We start from the raw sequence: 21,241 nt of genomic DNA, 5'->3' as shown, positions 1-21,241 counted from the left end.
GCATCCCTTTTAGGGAAATGCATCCCCCACAATGGGGAAGGATTTCCCCCTGCATCTCCTGAGTTTCCCCAAAAGGGGGATGTGGGGAAACATTTCCACAGGCGTCCCCCTGTCCCAAGTGCATGGGAAATGTGGGGAATGCACATCCCACCCTAGGGGACATGTCCCCGTGGAACACTAGTTTGCAGGCACTAATCCAAAATGCAGGGAAATAATACATGGTGACTGTACTATTTGTACTTTCCTTGGAACCTTCCAATTTCAACTGATAACACCCCCAGGGAATATGTTTGCCTCTTGTGGGCTGGGCTGGCACACTCCTGCAAGGGAGCAGTTCAAAAAGTGGAAGCCATAATGGCCATGAAGTAAAACCATAGGTCACATGCCATTAAGTGTGACACAATGTCCCACCTCTTGACAGGTGATGGTGGATACTTCGCACATTAAAAGTATAAAGGAAGCATCCTCAACATGTCCTTTAATCTAGATATTTGGCACTATACATCTTCGCTGGACTCAATATTCTTAACTAAGATAAACAGAATATGTTAGAATCAATTTTCCAGACTACTTAGGAAAGAGATACTGCTAGTGTGCTTGACCATGGCAGCACTAAACCCAAACATAATAAGATCTAAAGATAAAAATGTTCCTGGAATAAATTTTGTTAAAACTTGCTTAGGAAAGACATGCATGAGCTGCAGACCTGATACTAGAAAAAGAAACCAGCAAATCTGAACATTTAAGGTGCGGTTATTAATACAGCAATATCTTTGATAGTGATCCTTGGCACTTTGCTTACATATTAATGCATATTTCAGGGAGGCGAACCCTCATCTTATATGCTGGAAAGAGCAAACAATCTTCTTCATCCTAATGATGGTCCTGGCTACTAGGATTGAAATGTCTGGTTACAAGAAAACCCAAACACAGTTTCTGGCTAAGAATTTGTATTGCATAGAGATGAATAATTTTTTATAGTTTTTCTCTTCTCAAAAGGTACTATAAAACTCACTCTATATATAATCAGTTGGTGTAACCTTCACATGCATTATCATTTTCATATATCAAAAGTGATTGCCCATAACATAACGCAAATTGTTTAAGAAATCCGTACCTGATCAAGATCAGAAAATGCGAGTTCCAAGTTGATAATTTCTATGTCTGATTTAGGATCAATTTTTCCATTGACATGAATAATATCATTATCCTCAAAACAACGCACAACCTGCAGAATTTAACCATGAGAACATTGTAACTCTCAAACCTCTGAAATCTGATCAGCTCATTATACAGACATAGTAAACTTAAAATTACATGAAATGCATTGTGCAAGTATGAATACGTAGGGGTCTATGCACTCCAAAACATGAATGTTTGCATTCCATTTATGCACAAATGGGGACAAAACATCCCTTGGGAGAGATGGGACATATCCTTCTGTACACCATTGTTCAGTGAATGTTTCCATGGGGGATGCTAACAAACAAGAAGCTTTACAATCTCATGAACACCATTTCCAAAACATATAATGTGTTAATAAATTCTCTTCTCATTTGCATAACACTTCTGCCTGAAAACGAATGAAATTACGAAGTTAAAATGAGACCAGATAAGAGATAAAATTCCATTAGCCTTGACAATGTCAAACAAAAAATTGAACCCATGATGGACTGATGAGTCAAAAACTGAAATCAAAATAAATAAATTAAAATAACAAACAAAAGTAAAAAAAAAAATATATATATATATATATATTGGTGAAGTTTTTAACAACTTAAACAAAAGAAAAATTAAAAAAAAAGGGAGAAGTCTAAATGATGAAATGCAGGAGAAACAGTCAGGAGAGGGCAACCTAATGCATGAAAGAGATAACGAGCCACCCGGTAGAACCCTGTCCCATCCGCACCCTTAGAGAGATTTTGCAGCCTTTGCAAAGGAGTAAAGGAGGTGTACGGAAGTCATACAGACAGTAACCATACAGTCACTGTTGAAGCGATCTCTACTACAGGAGGTTTTGAAGCAAGTGTGATTCATCATGGATTGGGAGATCCCTCTCCCAAATCACCCTAGGTAGAGGATATCAAGTTTGAAAGAGACCAATCCTTAATTAACCCTTTGTATGAGTGGCAAGTGCACTCTAAGCACAGCAAATCCAAGGATCATAGCCCTATCTAGGATTTTATCCTACTTGATGGTTTGAAGCCCAAGTGATTTGTAGTTTCTTCTATGGAAGCTTGGAGTTACATGCCCAATGCTTCTTTGGATGTGGAAGTGCAGTGTGGAGCACCCATCGAGATTGTCTCTCTTTATAAGTAGATCCCATGATTTGGCTCTAGTGTGGCTAAGGGGGAGGTCATTCTAATGGCCATGGAAAACCATGTGATCTCCGAGAGGGTTTGGACTATTACATTGATTGTTGCCTTTCTAAGGCAATGGGGAAGGAACTTCACACCAGTTCAAGATCATCTACTACCCACTGAGGTGCCGACCACCTTGCAACAACCCTTCCCTCCAAGTGAGATTGCAAAGGTGCATGCAAGCCTTAGTTTAGATCCTGGCCTTGTTACTAGGGTTGTCAAGAAGCACATTGTCCCTAGCCTTGATGTCATTCTGGTAAATCACCTAGATCCTTAGAAGGATTTTAATTTTTCATCAATTGCAACAAGGAATATGAGTGAGATCATTGGAATCATGAACATTGAGGTGTCATTTTGATATTTCTTCACATGATGCCAAATGAAGACACCTTCAATAAATGGGTTAGTTCGAATTGAAAGGCTAAAGTAATCTCAATAAACTCATATTAGGGCCTGGGATCCAAGTATCTTTGCCTCTTGCTCAACTCAAATGTTGCTACTCAAAATCTCCTCCAATATGGCATATGCAACATTGTTGGTTCGTTGACCTACGCATAGTCCTACAAGTGCAATTTTAATCTAGATGATCATTCTCAACCTCACTACCCATTGTAAATTGAGTTCGCTAAACACCATGCAGGTCTCTATTACCCCATGTGTCAGCAGGGGTACATACAAAAACTTTTACAACATTCATTACCGCCATTGTAAGCCCAAGGTCACAAGTCAAAGCACTGTAATAACCATGTGAGGTTTTGTATTAGTTGTCACAAGACTATGTCGTGTTCTTGTCTGTATCTTGTAGTCTTGCTTGGAACATGGTTGGTCCCTTATAGTTCATTCCAAGTTCCATTCGTCTTGCAATAGGATTGGAGGGCCTTAAGTGATCCTACTTGAGGACTCATAGTTTTATGGAAACCCACTGTGTAGGGGTGATCGCCAGTGTATGGTCTAGTCCAAGCCAGGTCAAGGTGCACCTATGTCTTACCACATGGTTAAAGTCTATAGACTTTGTAGGTGGCCTTGGATTTGGTGCAATATCTCTCAGACAACTCTCATTCATGGCAATCCCATATTGACAGCTTTTCACATTTCCCGAGGTAGTACATGACTCCTAATGCAAAATGGTCCCAGTGGTTGAAAAGTCAATTTGTTTTTAGATTATTCAGTTTGATGAGAGGAATCCATGTCATGTTCAATTTTTCTAATCAAAGGAGCTAGTGGCTAGCTACAGCTTGGTCAAATCCAAGTGGAAAATCAAAGTAGGCAATAGGAAAAATGATGCATCCATTACAGCACAAACGATCAATAGAATGAGAAGAACAATACCCAAGTGCCAGATTTCTAAAGTTCCTTAAACAATTATAAAACCAACATAGAAGGTAGATGACGTGGTAGGGACAAGATGTGGCAATGTTAGGCAAGATATGAAGACTACAAGAGAGACCCAATTCAAACCATGGTCGGTTCAATCATACCTTGGCAATGGAATTGTCAAAAGGTCAAGGACGTTGGACATCCAATTAGTTGGTAGTCAAGTCGAGTTAGTAAAGGGAAAAAGGTCAAGTCAAGTTAGTCGTTGGTGAAGCCAACGAGCCATTGGGTGGTCTAACTAGCCATTGGAGACTTCATAGACAAGAAGTTATGCTATGGACCAAGAAATAAGTTGTTACAAATTCTATCATTCCCCCCAAGCACCAAGTCGAACCTTCCAAGGACTTAATCAAATTCTTCCAAGAACAAAATAGTGGGACATCAAGCTACTAAAGTTTACTATCCTTTATTATTGACCATTTTGGACCATTAACAAATGGTATTGTTACTGCTCAAACTATTAGGGGTCCTAGGAGGGGATCCTATAGAGCAACTACTAGGTCAAGTACAACAATGGAGCGATAGCCCACTGTCACCTCAACTAAGGCTCCCTACTATGTACGGACTTTCACCAATGGGAGGAGACCTGGTGTAGGAGGAATCACTAGGAAGAATGGATCTATGAATGGATAGAGAGTGATTCCTAAGGCCTATTCACAAGAGAGTCTCAATTGTATGGCTTTCTTGCTTGGAAAGAAAGGTGGTAGGCTCTCTAGGAAGGGCCTAAAGAATTCTTGAGGCTAGGGTTTGGGAATGTATCTTGAAGAGATGTTTCCTAAGCCTACGAATCCTTAGCGAGAATTGGTCTTTATGTGATCTTTGTGGAATTGGAGTTATAAAGTTGCGGGATCACACGGAACCAAGTGGACCCAAAATTAGGTCAAGTAAGTGGAATCGGTCACTCAAGGAAGGGTTTGACCTAATTGTGGAAGAGAAAAGGATCAATGGACAAATTTTCTTGGAATAGAATGCAATGACCCAAATGAGGTCACTAGCCAAGTGAAACCTAGAATAAGAAACGATCCTAAATCTAGGACTTGCAATATCTCGAGATCCCACTGTCGAAATTTCCTGAAATTTGGAGGGCCTCTAGAGGAAAACCCAGCGCAATAGTGGACACAAGAGCGAAGTGTTTTGATAGCTAGAACGTGAGATAAATGATGCCCTAGGTGACCTAATGAGGCTAGGCCTAGAAAGAAAACCAATGGTGAGAAAAATATGCTTTTTAAAGTGACCACCTATGGAAGGATTGGTGCCTTGTCCTTTGGGAGAGATGGAGTTAGGATAATTTATGGTTTTACTTTTACCCAATCAAGATCTTCAAGCAACTTCACATGGCAATAGGGCATGAGAGCAGCTACTTGAGATCTTTATACTTTGATATGCAATAATTGATGACTTATCAAGATGTATTTTGACAGAATACTCTCTAGGAAAATTCACCCATTCACCCATGGCCCATGCAATGATGCAATGCTATAAAAGATCAAAACTCCCACAACTTCATACCAGCAAGCAGTGAATCTCAGACTTGTATAGCAAAAATCCTAGCAACATTCATGCGACAAAGTAAATAACAAGAATTAACAGGAAAAGATTACTTACATGTGCAAAAGAGTATATCCAATCATCATATTATGCCAATAATGAAGCTCCAAGATAAGAAAAAGATATCCAAAAATCGAAATTCATCCATAATATCCAAAATCCTCCTCCAAAAGGGATAGCAAAAATCTCAAGGGCAAATAATCCAATCCAAGTGATGATGAATGAGAGAAAATGCCTCTCTTCTATTTATACAATCCTCTAAGGGATTCTAATGGCCTAATTTGGACTAATAATGCCCCTAAAATAAAATAATGTGCATAATAACAATACTTTTGGTGAAAAGCCCACCAAAATAGCTCAATAACATAAGAATAAGACTTTCAAGAGGGCAGAATGATCAATATAGTGAGTCGTTGGGCCTTTGAGGAGGTCTAATGAAGTCCAAAGGGTACCATGATGTAGAATTGAACTCCAAACATAGTGGACAAGGGGTTGGCCCATTGTTTTCCAAGCAAGAAGTTGTGGTGCTCCCAAGTGAGTGTGGGGGCACAAAGACATCCTCATGGGTCTCCAAGTGGATTGAAAATGCATGTAGACCATCTGTAAGGGCATGCCAAGTGTATGGTGCATGTGTGGAACCGGCTGGGCATGTTGAACCATGTGCATCATCCTCATCCAAAGGATGGAAAACGAGCAATCAACGAGTGGTGTTGGGGATCCATGAAGTACTCTCTACTATGGTGGAGGCCCATGGCTCTCAACATTCACCCAACAAGTGCCAATGTGACCCTCTGGAGGGCTAGGACCCCATATAGGGAGACCAAGCCCCAAATGGAGACCCACCTGCAATCCTACATAAGATCCAATGCAGCCCCTTGTCCTCCAATACAACAAACTATCAGAATAATCAAGTAAAAGAGCTTACAAGTCATGGAATCAATGGGGCATTTCATGGTGGCATGCCCTTCCATAGTGGGCTTTGGCATGTACAAGTGTCTCCAAGCTCAATAAGGGGTAAATTAAGGACACTATTAGGTGGTTTCAACCTTTAAAGGGGGGTACATGTCCATGGTACATCCCTCAAGTGGCAGTTGGCAAACGATATAGTAATGGAACGGAGTGCGGATCAAGGGAATCATCTAGACCACATGTCATGGTACAAGGGTAACTATAATAAGAGAATCCAACACCTGAGTATATGAGTGTAGGAGGGAGAAAAGTGTGGTACAGGAGTTACCCCAGCCTTTGATTTTCCACCCTTCTTCATATGCCTTTTCCCTTTGATTGATTTTTCTTCATAATTGCTTGGGGCTCCAAGGGATGAGAGCATGATGTGTACTATATAGCAGTCGATATCCCCTTAAGGTGGTGCAGTCCATCGCCCAACACGAGTTGGGACAATCATGGGTTCCTTAATGATGGAGGGGGCTCAACTAGGGCCCATAGGAACCAGGGTGATGGCCATGGATAAGGGGTAGAGCTCATGTTTGCCTTTTGCCCACGTGCTAAATTTGTATATCCCAGCCATATTTTGCATTTTGTGGTACGTTGCCTGTTGAGAGTGCCAAAATTATGCTTTTTCTTTTCTTTTTAGCTGCATCAACCTCTGGGGCATCGTTCCAAGCCCAACCCAAGGTGTGGACAAGGGGAGGGGGATGTTAACCCTATGTGGACCCGGATGGGAAAAGAGATGAATAGGGCTAAAATGAGTGGAAGGGTGTGATGTATGTGGTGTCGGGAAGCGGGACCATGCAACCAAAGTCAGAATTTCCCAAGCAGTGCCAGCACTAAAGCTAATGGTCAGTAAAGGAAATCCCATGGGACTAGGATACAAGGGTAACCATAAAATCGGGGAATGGAGACACGAATACAGACCTAACCCACTCTTTCCGTCGAATCCCCCTACTAATCCATGCCCAAAAGTGCCTATGACAAATAAGAAAAATTACTCAACTACACCAAGGAAAGTCATACCTTCGGGGTCGGAAGGCCCACCTTCAAACATACAATCATAATAGGTGGGCGAGGGACCACATGGTTGGCTCAGGTGATGGAGATAATGGCACATCGAGTTATCTGGTGGCTGCAAGGGGCTACTGGCTGCGGACTGAGGACCATCTAGGAGAAAAAGATTCTCCTATGCATACTACCCACAGGTGGTGGGTAACGTCTGGCTCCAACTGGGACATAAGCTCTTGGAACAGTGTGCAAAGCTACTCGAACAGGAGGTCATGAGAACACCAACAATCTCTTGGTACTGCAGACTAGTTACTTGCACATATCAAAGACCAAGCACACAAGGAAACATGTTTTTGTGGTGTCTTATGATCACCCATGCTTAGTATTATGCCATAAAATCAACAATAAAGTAATATGCAAATTTTTAATCTAAACGCAACTAATATACCATGATAATATCATATGATGTTAGTTCTAATGAGAAAATTAGCATGCAATGCATCCTACCCTCATATGCATATAACATTATGCAAACACTAAGTATAATCATATAGCCAATGTAACCAACATATTATTAAATCAATATAAAAACATTTCCCTTATGAAACATCATGAGGTAGGGGACCCAAATATCACTTTTCCCATTGCAATATTTTCTTGATGAATGGTTAGGGTGGGGGTGGAAACATTTGAGGACCATGCATCAATGGTCATAGATGAGGAGGGAAAAGAGGAATCCAACTCACGCAACCTTTCTTGTAATGAAAATATGGAGAACTCAATCACCAAGCTCATGAACTTTCGATGAATAGCAACCTCGAGCATATCTTCCTCATGGCATAATGACATAGATCACTTATACACATCCATATTTACATTTTCCTAATTATCAAGGGAGGAACAAGGTGGACTATGATCATCATGTATTGGGAAGAACCACAATCCCCTTTCAGGGTATTGAGAAAGCTTCTCAGTTCCATGGCCCTCAAAAGATTCATAAAGAGAGGCATCAGGCTCCTCGTGGGTTCTAATGACATCATGATCATTGGATTGAGCAAAATCGTCATGAGACATATAAAATAAGCCTCTCCAATGAGCCATTTATTGCCATGCATATTTTTATAAGATTCTATATTTAGAGTCGCCAAGGTCAACTTGAAAAGCCTTGAGAGATGCTTGCTTCGCCCTACAGGGATTGACTTTGAAGTTCGCTGAAGAACTAGGGCTTCATTCTTGCAATGTAGTCACCAAAAGGATATATCAGTAATGTCATATGGGAACAAGGCACACATCTCGTGTCCCCGGTAACAGCACCAAAAATGTTACTGCTCAAACTAGCAAGGAACCTAGCAAGGGATCCTATAGAGCAACTACTAGGTCAAGGGGAACAATGAAGTGATAGCCCACTGTCACCTCAGCTAAAGCTCCCTACCTTTTACGGACTTTCACCAATGGGAGGAGACCCGATGTAGGAGGAATCACTAGGAAGAATGGATCTATGAATGGATAAAGAGTAATTCCTAAGACCTACTCACAAGAGAGACTCAATTGTATGGCTTTCTTGCTTGGAAAGCAAGGTGGTAGGCTCTCTAGGAAGGGCCTAAAGGATTCTTGAGGCTAGGGTTTGGGAATGTATCTTGAAGAGATGTTTCCTAAGCCTAGAAATCCTTATGGAGACTTGGTCTTTATGTGATATTTGTGGAATTGGAGTTATAAAGTTGCAGGGCCACACGGGACCAAGTGGACCCAAAATTAGGTCAAGTGGAACTGGTCACTCAAGGAAGGGTTTGACCTAATTGTGGAAGACAAGAGGATCAATGGACAAATATTCTTGGAATAGAATGCAATGATCCATATAAGGTCACTAGCCAAGGAAAACCTAGGGCAAGAAACGGTCCTTGAGCTAGGGCTTTAAATATCTCGATATCCCACCATCGAAATTTCCTGAAATTTGGACGACCTCTAGAGGAAACCCCAATGCAGTAGTGGACAAGAGATCGAAGTCTTTTGATGGTTAGAACATGAGATAAATGATGCCCTGGGTGACCTATTGAGGTTAGGCCTAGAAAGAAAAGGGGAGGTGAGAAAAATATGCTTTTTAAAGTGATCATCTATGAAAGGATTAGTGCCTTGTCCTTTGGGAGAGATGGAGTCAGGAGAATGTATGGTTTGGAAGAGGTTTTACCCAATCAAGGAGGTCATCGAGCAACTTCGCATGGCATTAGGGCATGAGAGCAGGTACATGAGATCTTTATACTTCGATATGCAATAGTTGATGACTTATCAAGATGTATTTTAACAAAATAATCTCTAGGAACATCCACCCATTCACACATGGCCTATGTAATGATGCAATGCTATAAAAAATCAAAATTCCCACAACTTTGTACCAAAAAGTAGTAAATTTTAGACTTGTAGAGTGGAAATCCCAGCAACATTCATGTGACAAAGTAAATAACAAGAATTAACAAGAAAATATTACTTAAATGTGCAAAAGAGTATATCCAATCATCATATTATGCCAATAATGAAGCTCCAAGATAAGATAAAGATATCCAAACATCAAAATTCATCCATAACATCCAAACTCCTCCAAAAGGGATAGCGAAAATCTCACAAGAGCAAATAATACAATCCAAGTGATGATGAATGAGAGAGAATGTCTCTCTTCTATTTATACAATCCTCTAAGGGATTCGAATGACCCAATTTGGACTAATAATGCCCCTAAAATAAAATAATGTGCCTAATAACAATACTTTTGGTGACATGCCCACCAAAATAGCTCAATAACATAAGAATAAGCCTCTCAAGAGGGAAGAACGATTAATATAGTGAGTCGTTGGGCCTTTGAGGAGGCCTAATGAAGTCCAAGGGGTGCCATGATGTAGAACTGGACTCCAAACATAGTGGACAAGGGGTTGGCCCCTTGTTTTTAGAGCAAGAACCTATGGTGCTCACAAGTGGGTGTGGGTGCACAAGGACATCCTCACGGTCTCCAACTTGATCAAAAATGCCTGTAGACCATCTGTAAGGGCTAGGGCGATGACATAAGCCCTCTGTAGCGAGAGACCTCCTCTGGACCTTGGAACATTTGCCAAGTGTATGGTGCATGTGTGGAGTCAGCTGGGCATGGTGAACCTGGTGCATCACCCTCATCCAAAAGGTGAAACATGAGCAATCAACGAGTGGTGTTGGGGATCCATGAAGTACTCTCTATTATGGTGGAGGCCCATGGCACTCAAGTTCACCCTACAAGTTCCAATGCGGCCCTCTGGAGGGCTAGGACCCTGTATAGGGAGACCAAGCCCCAAATGGAGACCCCCCTTCAATCCTACATAAGATCCAATGGGTCCCCTTGCCCTCCAATACAACAAACCAAAAGAATAATCAAGTAAAAGAGCTTACAAGTCATGGAATCAATGGGGCACTTCATGGTGGCATGCCCTTCCATAGTGGACTTTGGCATGTACAAGTGTCTCCAAGCTCAATAGGGGGTTAATCAAGGACACTATTAGGTGATTTCAACCTTTAAAGGGGGGTACATGTCCATGATACATCCCTCAAGTGGCAGGTGGAAAATGATATACTAATGGAATGGAGTGGGGATCAGGGTAATCATCCAGACCACATGTCATGGTACAAGGGTAGCTATAATAAGGGAACTCCACACCTAGGTATATGAGTGTAGGAGGGAGCAAATCGTGCTACATGAGCTACCCCGGCCTTTGTTTTTCCACCCTTCTTCATATGTCTTTTGCCTTTGATTGATTTTTCTTCATAACTGCTCTGGGTTCCAAAGGATGAGAGCATGATGTGTATTATATAGCAGTGGATACCCCCTTAAGGTGGGGCAGTTCATCGCCCAACAGGGGTTGGGGAAATCATGGGTTCCTTAATGATGGAGGGGGCTCATCTAGGGCCCACAGGAACTAGGGTGATGCCCATGGATAAGGGGTGGAACTCATGTTTGGCTTTTTCCCACGTACTAAATTTGTATGTCCCAGCCATCTTTTGCATTTTGTGGTACGTTTCCTATTGAGAGTGGCCAAATTATGCTTTTTCTTTTCTTTTTAGTTGCATCAACCTCTGGGGCATCGTTCCAAGCCCAACCCAAGGTGTGGACAAGGGGAGGGGAAGGTTTATTATATGTGGACCCAATTGACACATGTGGACCCAAATGGGAAAAGAGATGAATAGGACTAAAATGAGTGGAAGGAGTTGATGTATGCAGTGTCGAGAAGCAGGACCATGCAACCAAAGTCGGGATTTCCCAAATAGTGCCAGTCCTAAAGCTAATGGTCAATATAGGAGATCCCACGAGACTAGGATACAAGGGTAACCACGAAATCGGGGAATGGAGACAAGAATATAGACCTAACCCACTCTTTCCACCGAATCCCCCCGCCAATCTATGCCCAAAAATGCCCATGACAAGTAAGGAAAATTACTCAACTACACCAATGAAAGCCATACCTTCGGGGTCGGGAGGCCCACCTTCAAACATACAATCATAATAGGTGTGTGAGAGACCACATGGTTGGCTCACCTAATATGTATTCTAAGTCTATAGTTCGCAGTTGACAAATGGATAAGCTCAAGAAGGGCGCTCAAACTAAGGACAAGGCTTAATCCAACAAAGACAATGAAAAACATGCATTTCAAGAGGCCTATCAAGGGCACTTATGATCGAGGGTTTAATGAATAATCAAGGATAATGGCTTAACAAAGTGCATAAGACTGAGAAAAGGCTTGTTAGAGATTGATATGATCAAGAATTGAAACAACAAGCCTTCAAAAATCTTGAAGTTGAAGCCTAGCATTAGGTTAGGGTTTTCCTAGGGTAAAATTGCCTACGGTTTGTGACGTGAGCCATAAAAGGAAAAATTAACTATGGAAAAGGATAGATTCCATAAAAGGAAAAATTAACTATGGAAAAGGCTAGATTCTAATGCAATGAGACTCAGTCCATGTGTATAACCTCATCAAAGGCCAACGCACTCCTAGCTGAATACGTCCCTATGCCCTAGCCTAACAACTTGCCTTGAAGGGTTGAAAATATTTTAGGGAGAGAAAAATATGTTTAAAAATATTTTCAATGGTATGTGATCACCTAAGTCACATGACACGAGGACACGAGACACGGAGGACACGTAAATACGTGGTATTCAATACGAAAGGCAGCGACCTGGAAACAGGACACGGGGGACACGTTTTATATATATTTAATAATAAAAAAATAAAAAATAAAAATATATATATATATATATATATATATACCGAAATATAGTTTTTTATCCATATTAAATTGCAGGTTGCAGCTTATCTAATCAAATTAAAATATAATTACTTCTCAAAGTTCATAGTTCACTTTAAAAAAATAAATAGAATCAAAATTTACAACTTACAAGCACATAAGAATAGATATTAAAACCATAAAATGCAGATTTTCCATTAAGTCATCAAAATCAAAATGTATCACTGTTCAGTGCTTGCAATGTACATAGATAGATCATAGACTACAGTAGATACTGACTCCTGAGAGAATGCCAATGGAAAATACAAAAGAGTAGATACTAGATACTAGATACAAAATAAGTAGGAATATCATAGCTCGGTACTGGTCCATGAGTCATGACTCATCACTCTATCAATAGTCCATGTCCTCTATGTCATAGTCACCATCACTGCCACTGCCATCTGACTGTACTCCATCCTCCTCCTCTATGCCCAATCCAGGATCTGCTACTGTGGAGGATGACCCCTCAAGATGCTGTGTCTCATCATCAAAAGTCACTGGCTCTAGCACTGGGTCATTAAGATCCATGTTGGCTAATGCCAACTCAATACTGTCGTCCAAGCCCATATCATCAGGAAACACATCCCACATCTTTGTTTTTCCCTTCAACCACTCCTCTCTCTGCCTGTAAATAAGACGAAGGTTGGTGTGCACATACACCATTGTCTCCGCCCTGGATTGCTCAAGCCTGCTCTTTTTCAAACTATATAGATTCTCGTAAGTGCTCCAATTCCTCTCACAACAAGAAGACGAAGTAATTTGAGAGAGGACCCTCAAGGCTAACTGTTGTAGAATAGGGCATGCTGCCCCATGAGTTGCCCACCATGCATAGGCACTTTTGACCCCCCTATCTCCAAGTACATCATACGCCCCAAATCTCCTGGTGCCAGTGGAGAACTCTACAAAGCCTTCCTCCACCTCAAGAAAAGATGTGTTATCCTGAAACATCCTTCTGAATGCTATCTTCCTCCCCTGTGAAATCTCTCCATCCATGTGAGGAGGGTATCTGTGTGAGGTCCCACCATGGAGCCACTCTTGACTGTAGTACTTGGGATTCAAAGAGTGAGCTAAGCAATGCAAAGGTGTGCAATTCTTATCCCACCTAGAGATAAGAATATCCTGTATGGTGGACCATAAGCTCTCTGTTGATGTCTCATATGCAGGGCACTCATTCTCCATAACAATAGTCTTCACAGACTCAATCATGGAATCCCAACCCTCATAAACCTCTCCTAATATGGGCTGGTCCGTGTCTGCAAACCGCAAGAAAGAAATGATAGGGTTCATGATCTTTATGGTAAGATCCACCCTTTCCCACCAACCATCATCTAACACTATGTCCTTTACCTTTTTTGAAGCTGTTTGATCTGTCTTTCTCCAAAAAGACCAAAGATCTGAAATAACCATGGCCCCAAGAGCAGCCTTCACCTCCTTCAACCTCTTAAGCATGATGAACGAGGAAGCAAACCGAGTATCTGCAATCTTCAACAAGGATAGATGTGTGTACTCTTTATATATTGTGAGGGCATTGGTATGGTTTTGCACAAAATTTCGGATATGGCGTGCATCCTCAATAAGATTGCCAATCCATGTCACATCTGAAGCAATAGATTTGAGTGCCAAATTCAAGGAGTGAACAATGCATGGTGTCCAAAATATTTGTGGATATTTAGTTTCCACAATCAAGCCAGCTGCTTTGCAAACAGGTGCATTATCTGTGATAATTTGCACACAACTTTCAATGCCTACTTCTTCAATAACTTTAATAAACAGCTCACCCATATATTGTGCATCTTTGTATTGTCCAAGAGCATCAACTGCTTTCAAGAAAACCGGTCCATTTTGAGAATATACCATGAAATTGATGAGAGGATGGCGTGCTGTATCTGCCCATCCATCAGAGACAATACTGACACCAGATGAGATCCATGATGATTTAATAGGTTGTAGAATTTTATCCACCTCCTTCCTTGCCTTCACCAACAATGTGGTTCTAAGTTTTTTTGAACTTGGAGGCACATACCCAATTGGAGCCCTATCAACTAGAGCTCGACAAGCCTCAATAAACATAGGAGACCGTGCAACATTAAAAGAAATGAAGTTGAGATAGAAAAAGAATGCCAATGTAAGATCAACCTCATCTCGCTGCTCACGCTGAAAAATCTTGTCCATTGGACCACTATAAGTTGGGGCTGCCCTCTTTTTTGTTGGCTGAATTTCTTTTCTCCCAAATCTACTAATATTAGAATTCCTCAAGAATGGAAGAGGATCTTCATTTTTACTAGCTTTCCTGCTTGCTGCCACCACATTCACAGAGCCAGCTGCATCCTCCCTTATCAAATCCATTCTTTCGTCCTGACTGATAGTTTTGCATGATGCAATTCCACAAGGCAGGTCCAACAAATGGCCCCTAACTCGATTGTAAGTGCTCTTATATTCAAGCTTGCAGAAATTACAAGACCATTGCACATTCCCTCCCAGACCAGTCTTTGGCACTTGCTTCTTGGTTACATACTTCCAGAGAGGGTATTTTTTTAGCTGTGCTTGTTGTCTTGCTGCAGCAGCATCATATTTTAATGTTGGCTGACAAACACCTACAGCTTCACTTGAAGCACTTGGGGCACTATGACTAACAGAAGGTGAAACACTTGGAGTTGGAGGGCGGGGACCACGAAAAGCACTGCCCTTCCTTTGACCTCTGTCGGCTGCCTTGGATGATTGAGCCATTAATGTGAGAACTGTTATAAATTCCACACACCTTCACCTACAAAAAAAACAATTAAAGTCACAATTAAAGTCTTGCTGTTTCAACTTTCTGACTGTCTGTAAATTCAAATTGTCAATCTGTCTGTTTATTAATTATGAATTTGACACTCTACACAGGTAAGAGGATGACTATTTGGCATGCCGCATAAACTTGTATATTTCTGTCTACTGTGCAGGTTTCTCTCATGACTGATAGATGTGCAGTGTGCACATAGCTAGCCACTAAACAACACATCCAAATGTAATAAACCTAGAATGTTGAAGACGTTAATTTCAAAGTCATAATAATGAATCTATGAAGAGGTGCACAAGAGGTTCTGGTCTGGAAGGAAGTGATACATATCCAGAATTTGGATTTAAGGATAATTTGAGAACCATCAGCTGCTCGATGGATGCTATCAATAGAAGCATACCTTGAAAGAATGAATAGCTCAGAAAATATAGCCAAACATTTTTCTGGATTAATCTGAATTGTGCTTTCCAAGCAAGACGAGAAACTACAATTCAACAATTGTGATGATATTTAAGGCTCTGAAGATTCTACGGAATGTTGTGATAGTATAACTATTGACATTTGGGATTAATAGCACCATAGCTGACATTAGCACATGCCTTGTGTCTGCACACAACGATTAGTGCAGTCCTCTCATACCATAGAGAGCACCCGTTAAGTGTGGACTTGTGATTGAGCCCTTAGTCTCGCCAGCTTAAATTTGAAAGGAAAACAAACAGTGCATATCTTTTAACTGGGGAAAACTAATTTCTGTTTCATTTGTCCAATAAAATATCTCACACTTTCATTTCTCTTGCTGTTAGAGGTTTTTAGGTTCACAAAACATGATTTTCTTTCAGTTTTACCTTTGATGTATTGTTGTCATGGAACTGTATAATTATTTTTGTCTTCAATGATTGCACAGAAATGGGGGTAAGGATTTTTTCTTTTTCAAGGGAAACACTGCAGAATCCCTCTCTACCCTGCAATATCAGGATGGAGGGTGGCTCAACTGTCAGTCACAATAGTTGCTGGTAACCCTGAGGGACTTACCTGATTTGAACCTGTGACCTATGGCTTCCCCATTGGAAACATGCCCTGGGAATGACCTATAACTGTCTGAGCAAGCCTTGGGGTTTAATCAGGATAAGAACATATATCTTGATTCAATTCATTTCCCTATGAAAATGTTCAATTTTTTCCCTTATTTATCCTAATTGTACTAATGTCATGTAGGTACATTGTAAGATAGCACAATTTCCAACCTACATGGTTGGAAGACTAGTCACTAAAGAGAGGGTTGAGAGACTAAAAGTGGATCCCCAAATGCAGATGCAGGTGTGGCTAGTGGACAGATGAATCCAGTTTAAACACAAAACTTGTTTCCTTCTCTTTTCTATGGTGCTTACGACCATGGATTGATTTATTCAGTGCTGGTTTTCATTTGTCTTGCGCTTTATGGCTTGGTTTTCATTTCCCAGATAAGATAAACCTGTGTGAGAACACATAACTGGCAACCCTGTACATTTGACATTGTTTCAAAGCTTCTGTATAGTCTAGCTTAGGGACAATCTGTCGTAGGCAGCAGAGAATAATCCGTTGGACATGATGAAATAAGTATGCTGCTGCAGATAAGGGTGGAGAGTGCGGCAAGTTTTGAACAGCAGCTAGACACTCTTAACAAAGACTTAATAAAAAATGAAAAATGTGTGAATTTTGAAAACACTGTCGCAAAAACAGAGTCCACGGACACAAATTACATGTCACAGGATAACGCTTACTGGTTTAAGTTTTAACGCTCCACACGACAGAAGTTAGAACACTCCCGCAGCTCGCTCCACACGACAGAAGTTAGAAACTCCCGCAGCTCGCTCCACACGACAGAACACTCCAAACAAACGATAATAGGCCGGAATACCTTATAACTTATAACTTATAAACCACGTTTTTTTAAATACGTATTCAATAAGCGAAATACGTTAGGGCATCGTATTTTATTCTCCAAATACGCGTATTCCAAATGTAAAGACACGACTCGAAAACGGAGAATACGCGTATTCCAAAAATATGACACGACTAGAAAACGTAGAATACGTACTCTATTTTTAGAATACGTTAAAAAACGTATTTGACACGTATTTTGGACGTTTTCGTGTCCAATACGCAAAATACGGGACACGGGACCCTAGGGGACGTGTCCTGTGACTTAGGTGATCACCTATGTGGATGTCAGTGCTTGTTCCTTGGGTGATGGAGTCTAACGGAAACCTACTTATGGAGATATCAAACCTTGGCATGGAGTAAGGGCAAAAAAAACCCTAGTTTTGAAAACCTAGCTACCATGTTATGAGGGGATAAAATCATGAAGAGAGCTTACTTGAAGATCTTCAAGGGATGTCATACATTCTCTAGTTAAAACAGGCAATACTCTGCCAAAATTCCATGGTAAAACATTCAATTTAACAAGAGCATAGAAACCCTAACAACAACCATTCCATGCAATAACTAGTGCCCAATTCACCTCCCTCACCATCGGTCATCAAACTCAAGAGCCCTTCGCATCTTTAGCTCCATTGTTTCCTATCTCATTCATTCCTTCTTGGCAGGCTATTGATTATTTTGTATCATGCCACAATCTTTTATATGTGTGTTGTGGCAGCACTACCACTTGTTCCTTTCTTTCTTTATGTTATTTTCAGCATTTTCTAGGAGCTGGGCTTGCACTCCCACATTGTACTTATACTGATTGTACTCTTCTTCGATCCCAGTGACCTACTTTTGTGGTCATTTGTTGAACATTAATAAAATTATCTTTCTCTTTATCTTAACTTCCAATAAATATGTTTTGATGTTTGTTGAATAGAAATTTATAATGGAATATCGAAGTTTTGATAGAGATAATGATCAAGACATAAAGCAAAATGCAATCAAATGAAAATTTATTGAAATAGTGACAGAACTAAGATCCAAAAGAACACTAAGAAAATATGAAAATCTTTTAAAAGGCTACTAGAACTAGGGTCCAAAAGGGAACTTGCAGATATTTAGTATAAACTAAACTGCCTATTTATCATAAAACAGGATAATAAAATTTAGTTTAACACCAATGAACATGTAAATTTCAAATGGTGAGATAAGAAGGTGTTTACAACACACAAGAAAATCTCTAGAAGGATCAATATACATGCCTGTGCGATGGAATCAACCTCACGAATATGTGAAAGGAATTTATTTCCTAGACCCTGCATCAACCAGAAAATAACTGTCCTTTAGAGGAGATAGTACATGAGATAATATCCAAATGATGAAAACATATAAACAGCAAATCCTTTAAATGCTTAGTCCAAATTTATTATTCCAAAGCTGCAAGCAAGAAGAAAGAGTTGACGATGAACAAGCAAATGCTAATGACAATTTTATCTCTTTCGGTTTCTTTATGGATAATTTTATCTGCTCAGAAAGCAGGGCCACACAAAAGTCTACCATGCTGTACTTCGTATTCACCAGAACTGGAATGTAGCTTGTGCTTATTTATTATGTCAAAAGAACAGATCCATGTTACCTGAAATTAGGAAAAATGTATGGGTTTCCAAAATAAATTGGGTTTTGGAAACAGCACCTACAAAATTTGAGGAAATGGGGAAATGGAACATATATATAGATAGAATCTATGTCACCCGAGGTTCAGGGACTGGGTATAATGTTTCAATACAATGGGGGGATGCCCCATAATTTCAGAGGACAAGGGAACAGGGATGGCAATAAAAATCTAAAATATGCAAAATTGAAAAAAAAGGAAGAAATTGTTAGTACTCTATAGATCTAGACTCTAGAACAATAATACAGAGTCAAATTATTGCAATTTGGCATGTAGACTGTAGTATGTACTACAATGGATGAATAATCAATTTTATAATTAGTATTGTGAACAGATGAGCAGTAAAATGTCAGATTTGTCCAAGAACAAAATCGTGATTCACACAACACCATCAATGTCAAGTTCCATTCATATAGAGTTGATAACTCAGAATATCGAATATATGCATAGATATATAATTGAAATAGTACAAGCAAGAAAACACATACATATCAAAACTGCAATGTACAATCAAGCATCTACTGAGGTGACAGAAGTAAACCCAACCTTTCTGGGACTAGGTTACTAAAGCATAAGCAATGAACTTGGTTGTTTAGATCAAGAAACTTATGGAATTCAGTACTGGAACCTAAGAAAGATAGTTTTGCATGGTCCCTATGGGGTTACTTCCTATAAAAAGGAGACAAACACACTTGGGTGTGTCCCCATTGTGTGTGTTACAGAAAATTCTTGCATCTTAGTGCAAAGCCTCACTAGATGACTAAGACAATGAGTAACATGGGAGAGTCCCCACCATCACCTTAGGAACTACTTCCTTTGTTTAGTGATGAAAACAATCCAACACACGGAAGGCTTCCCCAGTAGATTTTAGGGATCTAATGGCCCAGTCAAACCAAGGAAAAAGCCCCCAAAGGACTCTACTTCTATCACCACCAAATAAGAGGATCAAACAATTACGGTTTATGGTGGATCTGAATGTAATTTCCAGATTTGAGTTCAAAGGTACTATGACTGTTCCAATGATTTAAGTCAACCAATATGAGCTCAAAGAAAGATCCCAAACATACACAATGAAGAAATTACACAATGTTGTAGCAAACTAGCCTGTAAAATAGAAATTTACAGAAATAAACCAGCTTACAACAGCAATAAATAATAGCCCCAACACCTATGATAATAGAGTGAAAAATGGAGGGATATCACATGGGTAAAATAGAGATTGAATTAGATTCAGGAGCATAACTCTCAAGTTTTCAAAGTTTGATAGATCGAAGGATCTTCATATTTACCAAGGGAGTGGGTTCCCTAATTTTGTAAATATTTAAATTATTTAATTAAATTCTAGAGAAAGTGAGTCATAATATAGAAATCTGAATGAATAGGATTAGTCGGGTGAGAATCTGCTTTGTTAGGCATGATAGATTGTAGAGATAGATCTTAGCAAGATCTTAGGATCAGATTGGCAAGATATTAGTATCAGAATGGCAAGATTTTAGGATCTAAACTAATTTGGTTATTGTTATAAGTTTTCATTAGTCATTGATTTTTGAACTGCAGGGTCGATATGCAGAATGTTGATTGAATGAGCCTGGAACATTGATTGAACATTGGGAATCATTGGTATGGACTCTCTGCATCAGGCGAATTAGTCAAGTGTTGACAGAGCCGACATTCACCGCATTAGCCTGAGAGGCGTTAAAAGCTGGAATTACATATTCCCTTTAAACAACGAATACCGAGAGACCTGTGGGACCCAATTGGGCCATTTTTGTTAGTCGGTCCCGACCTTAGTCGGGACGTAAACATGTTGGCTGATTTCACTTTGTTCTAGTGCACTCTGACTCCCGACCAAGCTAATTGCCACGACCTTCGACCTCCCAACCAAACTGATTGTGCTGACCTTAGTCTTTGACTCCCCGACAAAGCATTGACAGCGGGAAATTTCTGTGATTTCTTCAGTTTTTTGTTTTAGGAAAGGAAAAGAGATTTCACGCCAGAGTTTTAGAATTGGTGGGAAATTGAAACAGTGAGACAGGGTTCAAGTAAGAGGAGGTTGGTACCAGCTGTTGAGGTTGTCGATGTAGTTGGCATCAGAATTACAACAAATTTCTGCAGTAAAAGAGTATACAACAGCACTAAAAACCCTAGACTAAACTCTAGAAAGTAGCTGAAAAATGCATTAAAAACTACACTTTGTATTATATAATCTATTCCGAACACTTTCTAACCCTATAGGCTATGACTAAAACATTCAAGCTATTTAATAATGAAAATTAAATATTTTACTGTAATTCAACCCTAAAATACTATAAAAAATAAAAGAAAATGAGTGTTAAATGAAATAAT

At 40.0% G+C, this 21,241-nt stretch overlaps 1 protein-coding gene across 2 annotated transcripts in view; it reads right to left on the bottom strand.

Annotated features, from left to right (window-relative positions):
- The window catches only part of LOC149227449 (uncharacterized), a 350,746-nt gene that overhangs the window by 243,827 nt on the left and 85,678 nt on the right, over positions 1-21,241 (bottom strand). For both annotated transcript variants that reach the window (XM_089377795.1, XM_089377794.1), the window contains exons 3-4: positions 18,486-18,539; positions 1,118-1,228 (exon numbers count right to left, since the gene is read on the bottom strand). In XM_089377795.1, coding sequence (XP_089233921.1) covers positions 1,118-1,228; positions 18,486-18,539 — 165 coding nt within the window. The remainder of the gene's footprint in view (positions 1-1,117; positions 1,229-18,485; positions 18,540-21,241) is intronic.

Source organism: Pinus tabuliformis, chromosome J (genome assembly GCF_031772625.1).
Source record: "Pinus tabuliformis cultivar Carrire ecotype Pingquan chromosome J, CPIR1, whole genome shotgun sequence".
In the NCBI taxonomy this organism is placed as follows: Eukaryota; Viridiplantae; Streptophyta; class Pinopsida; order Pinales; family Pinaceae; genus Pinus; species Pinus tabuliformis.
This window is presented reverse-complemented; position numbering and strand designations above follow the sequence as displayed.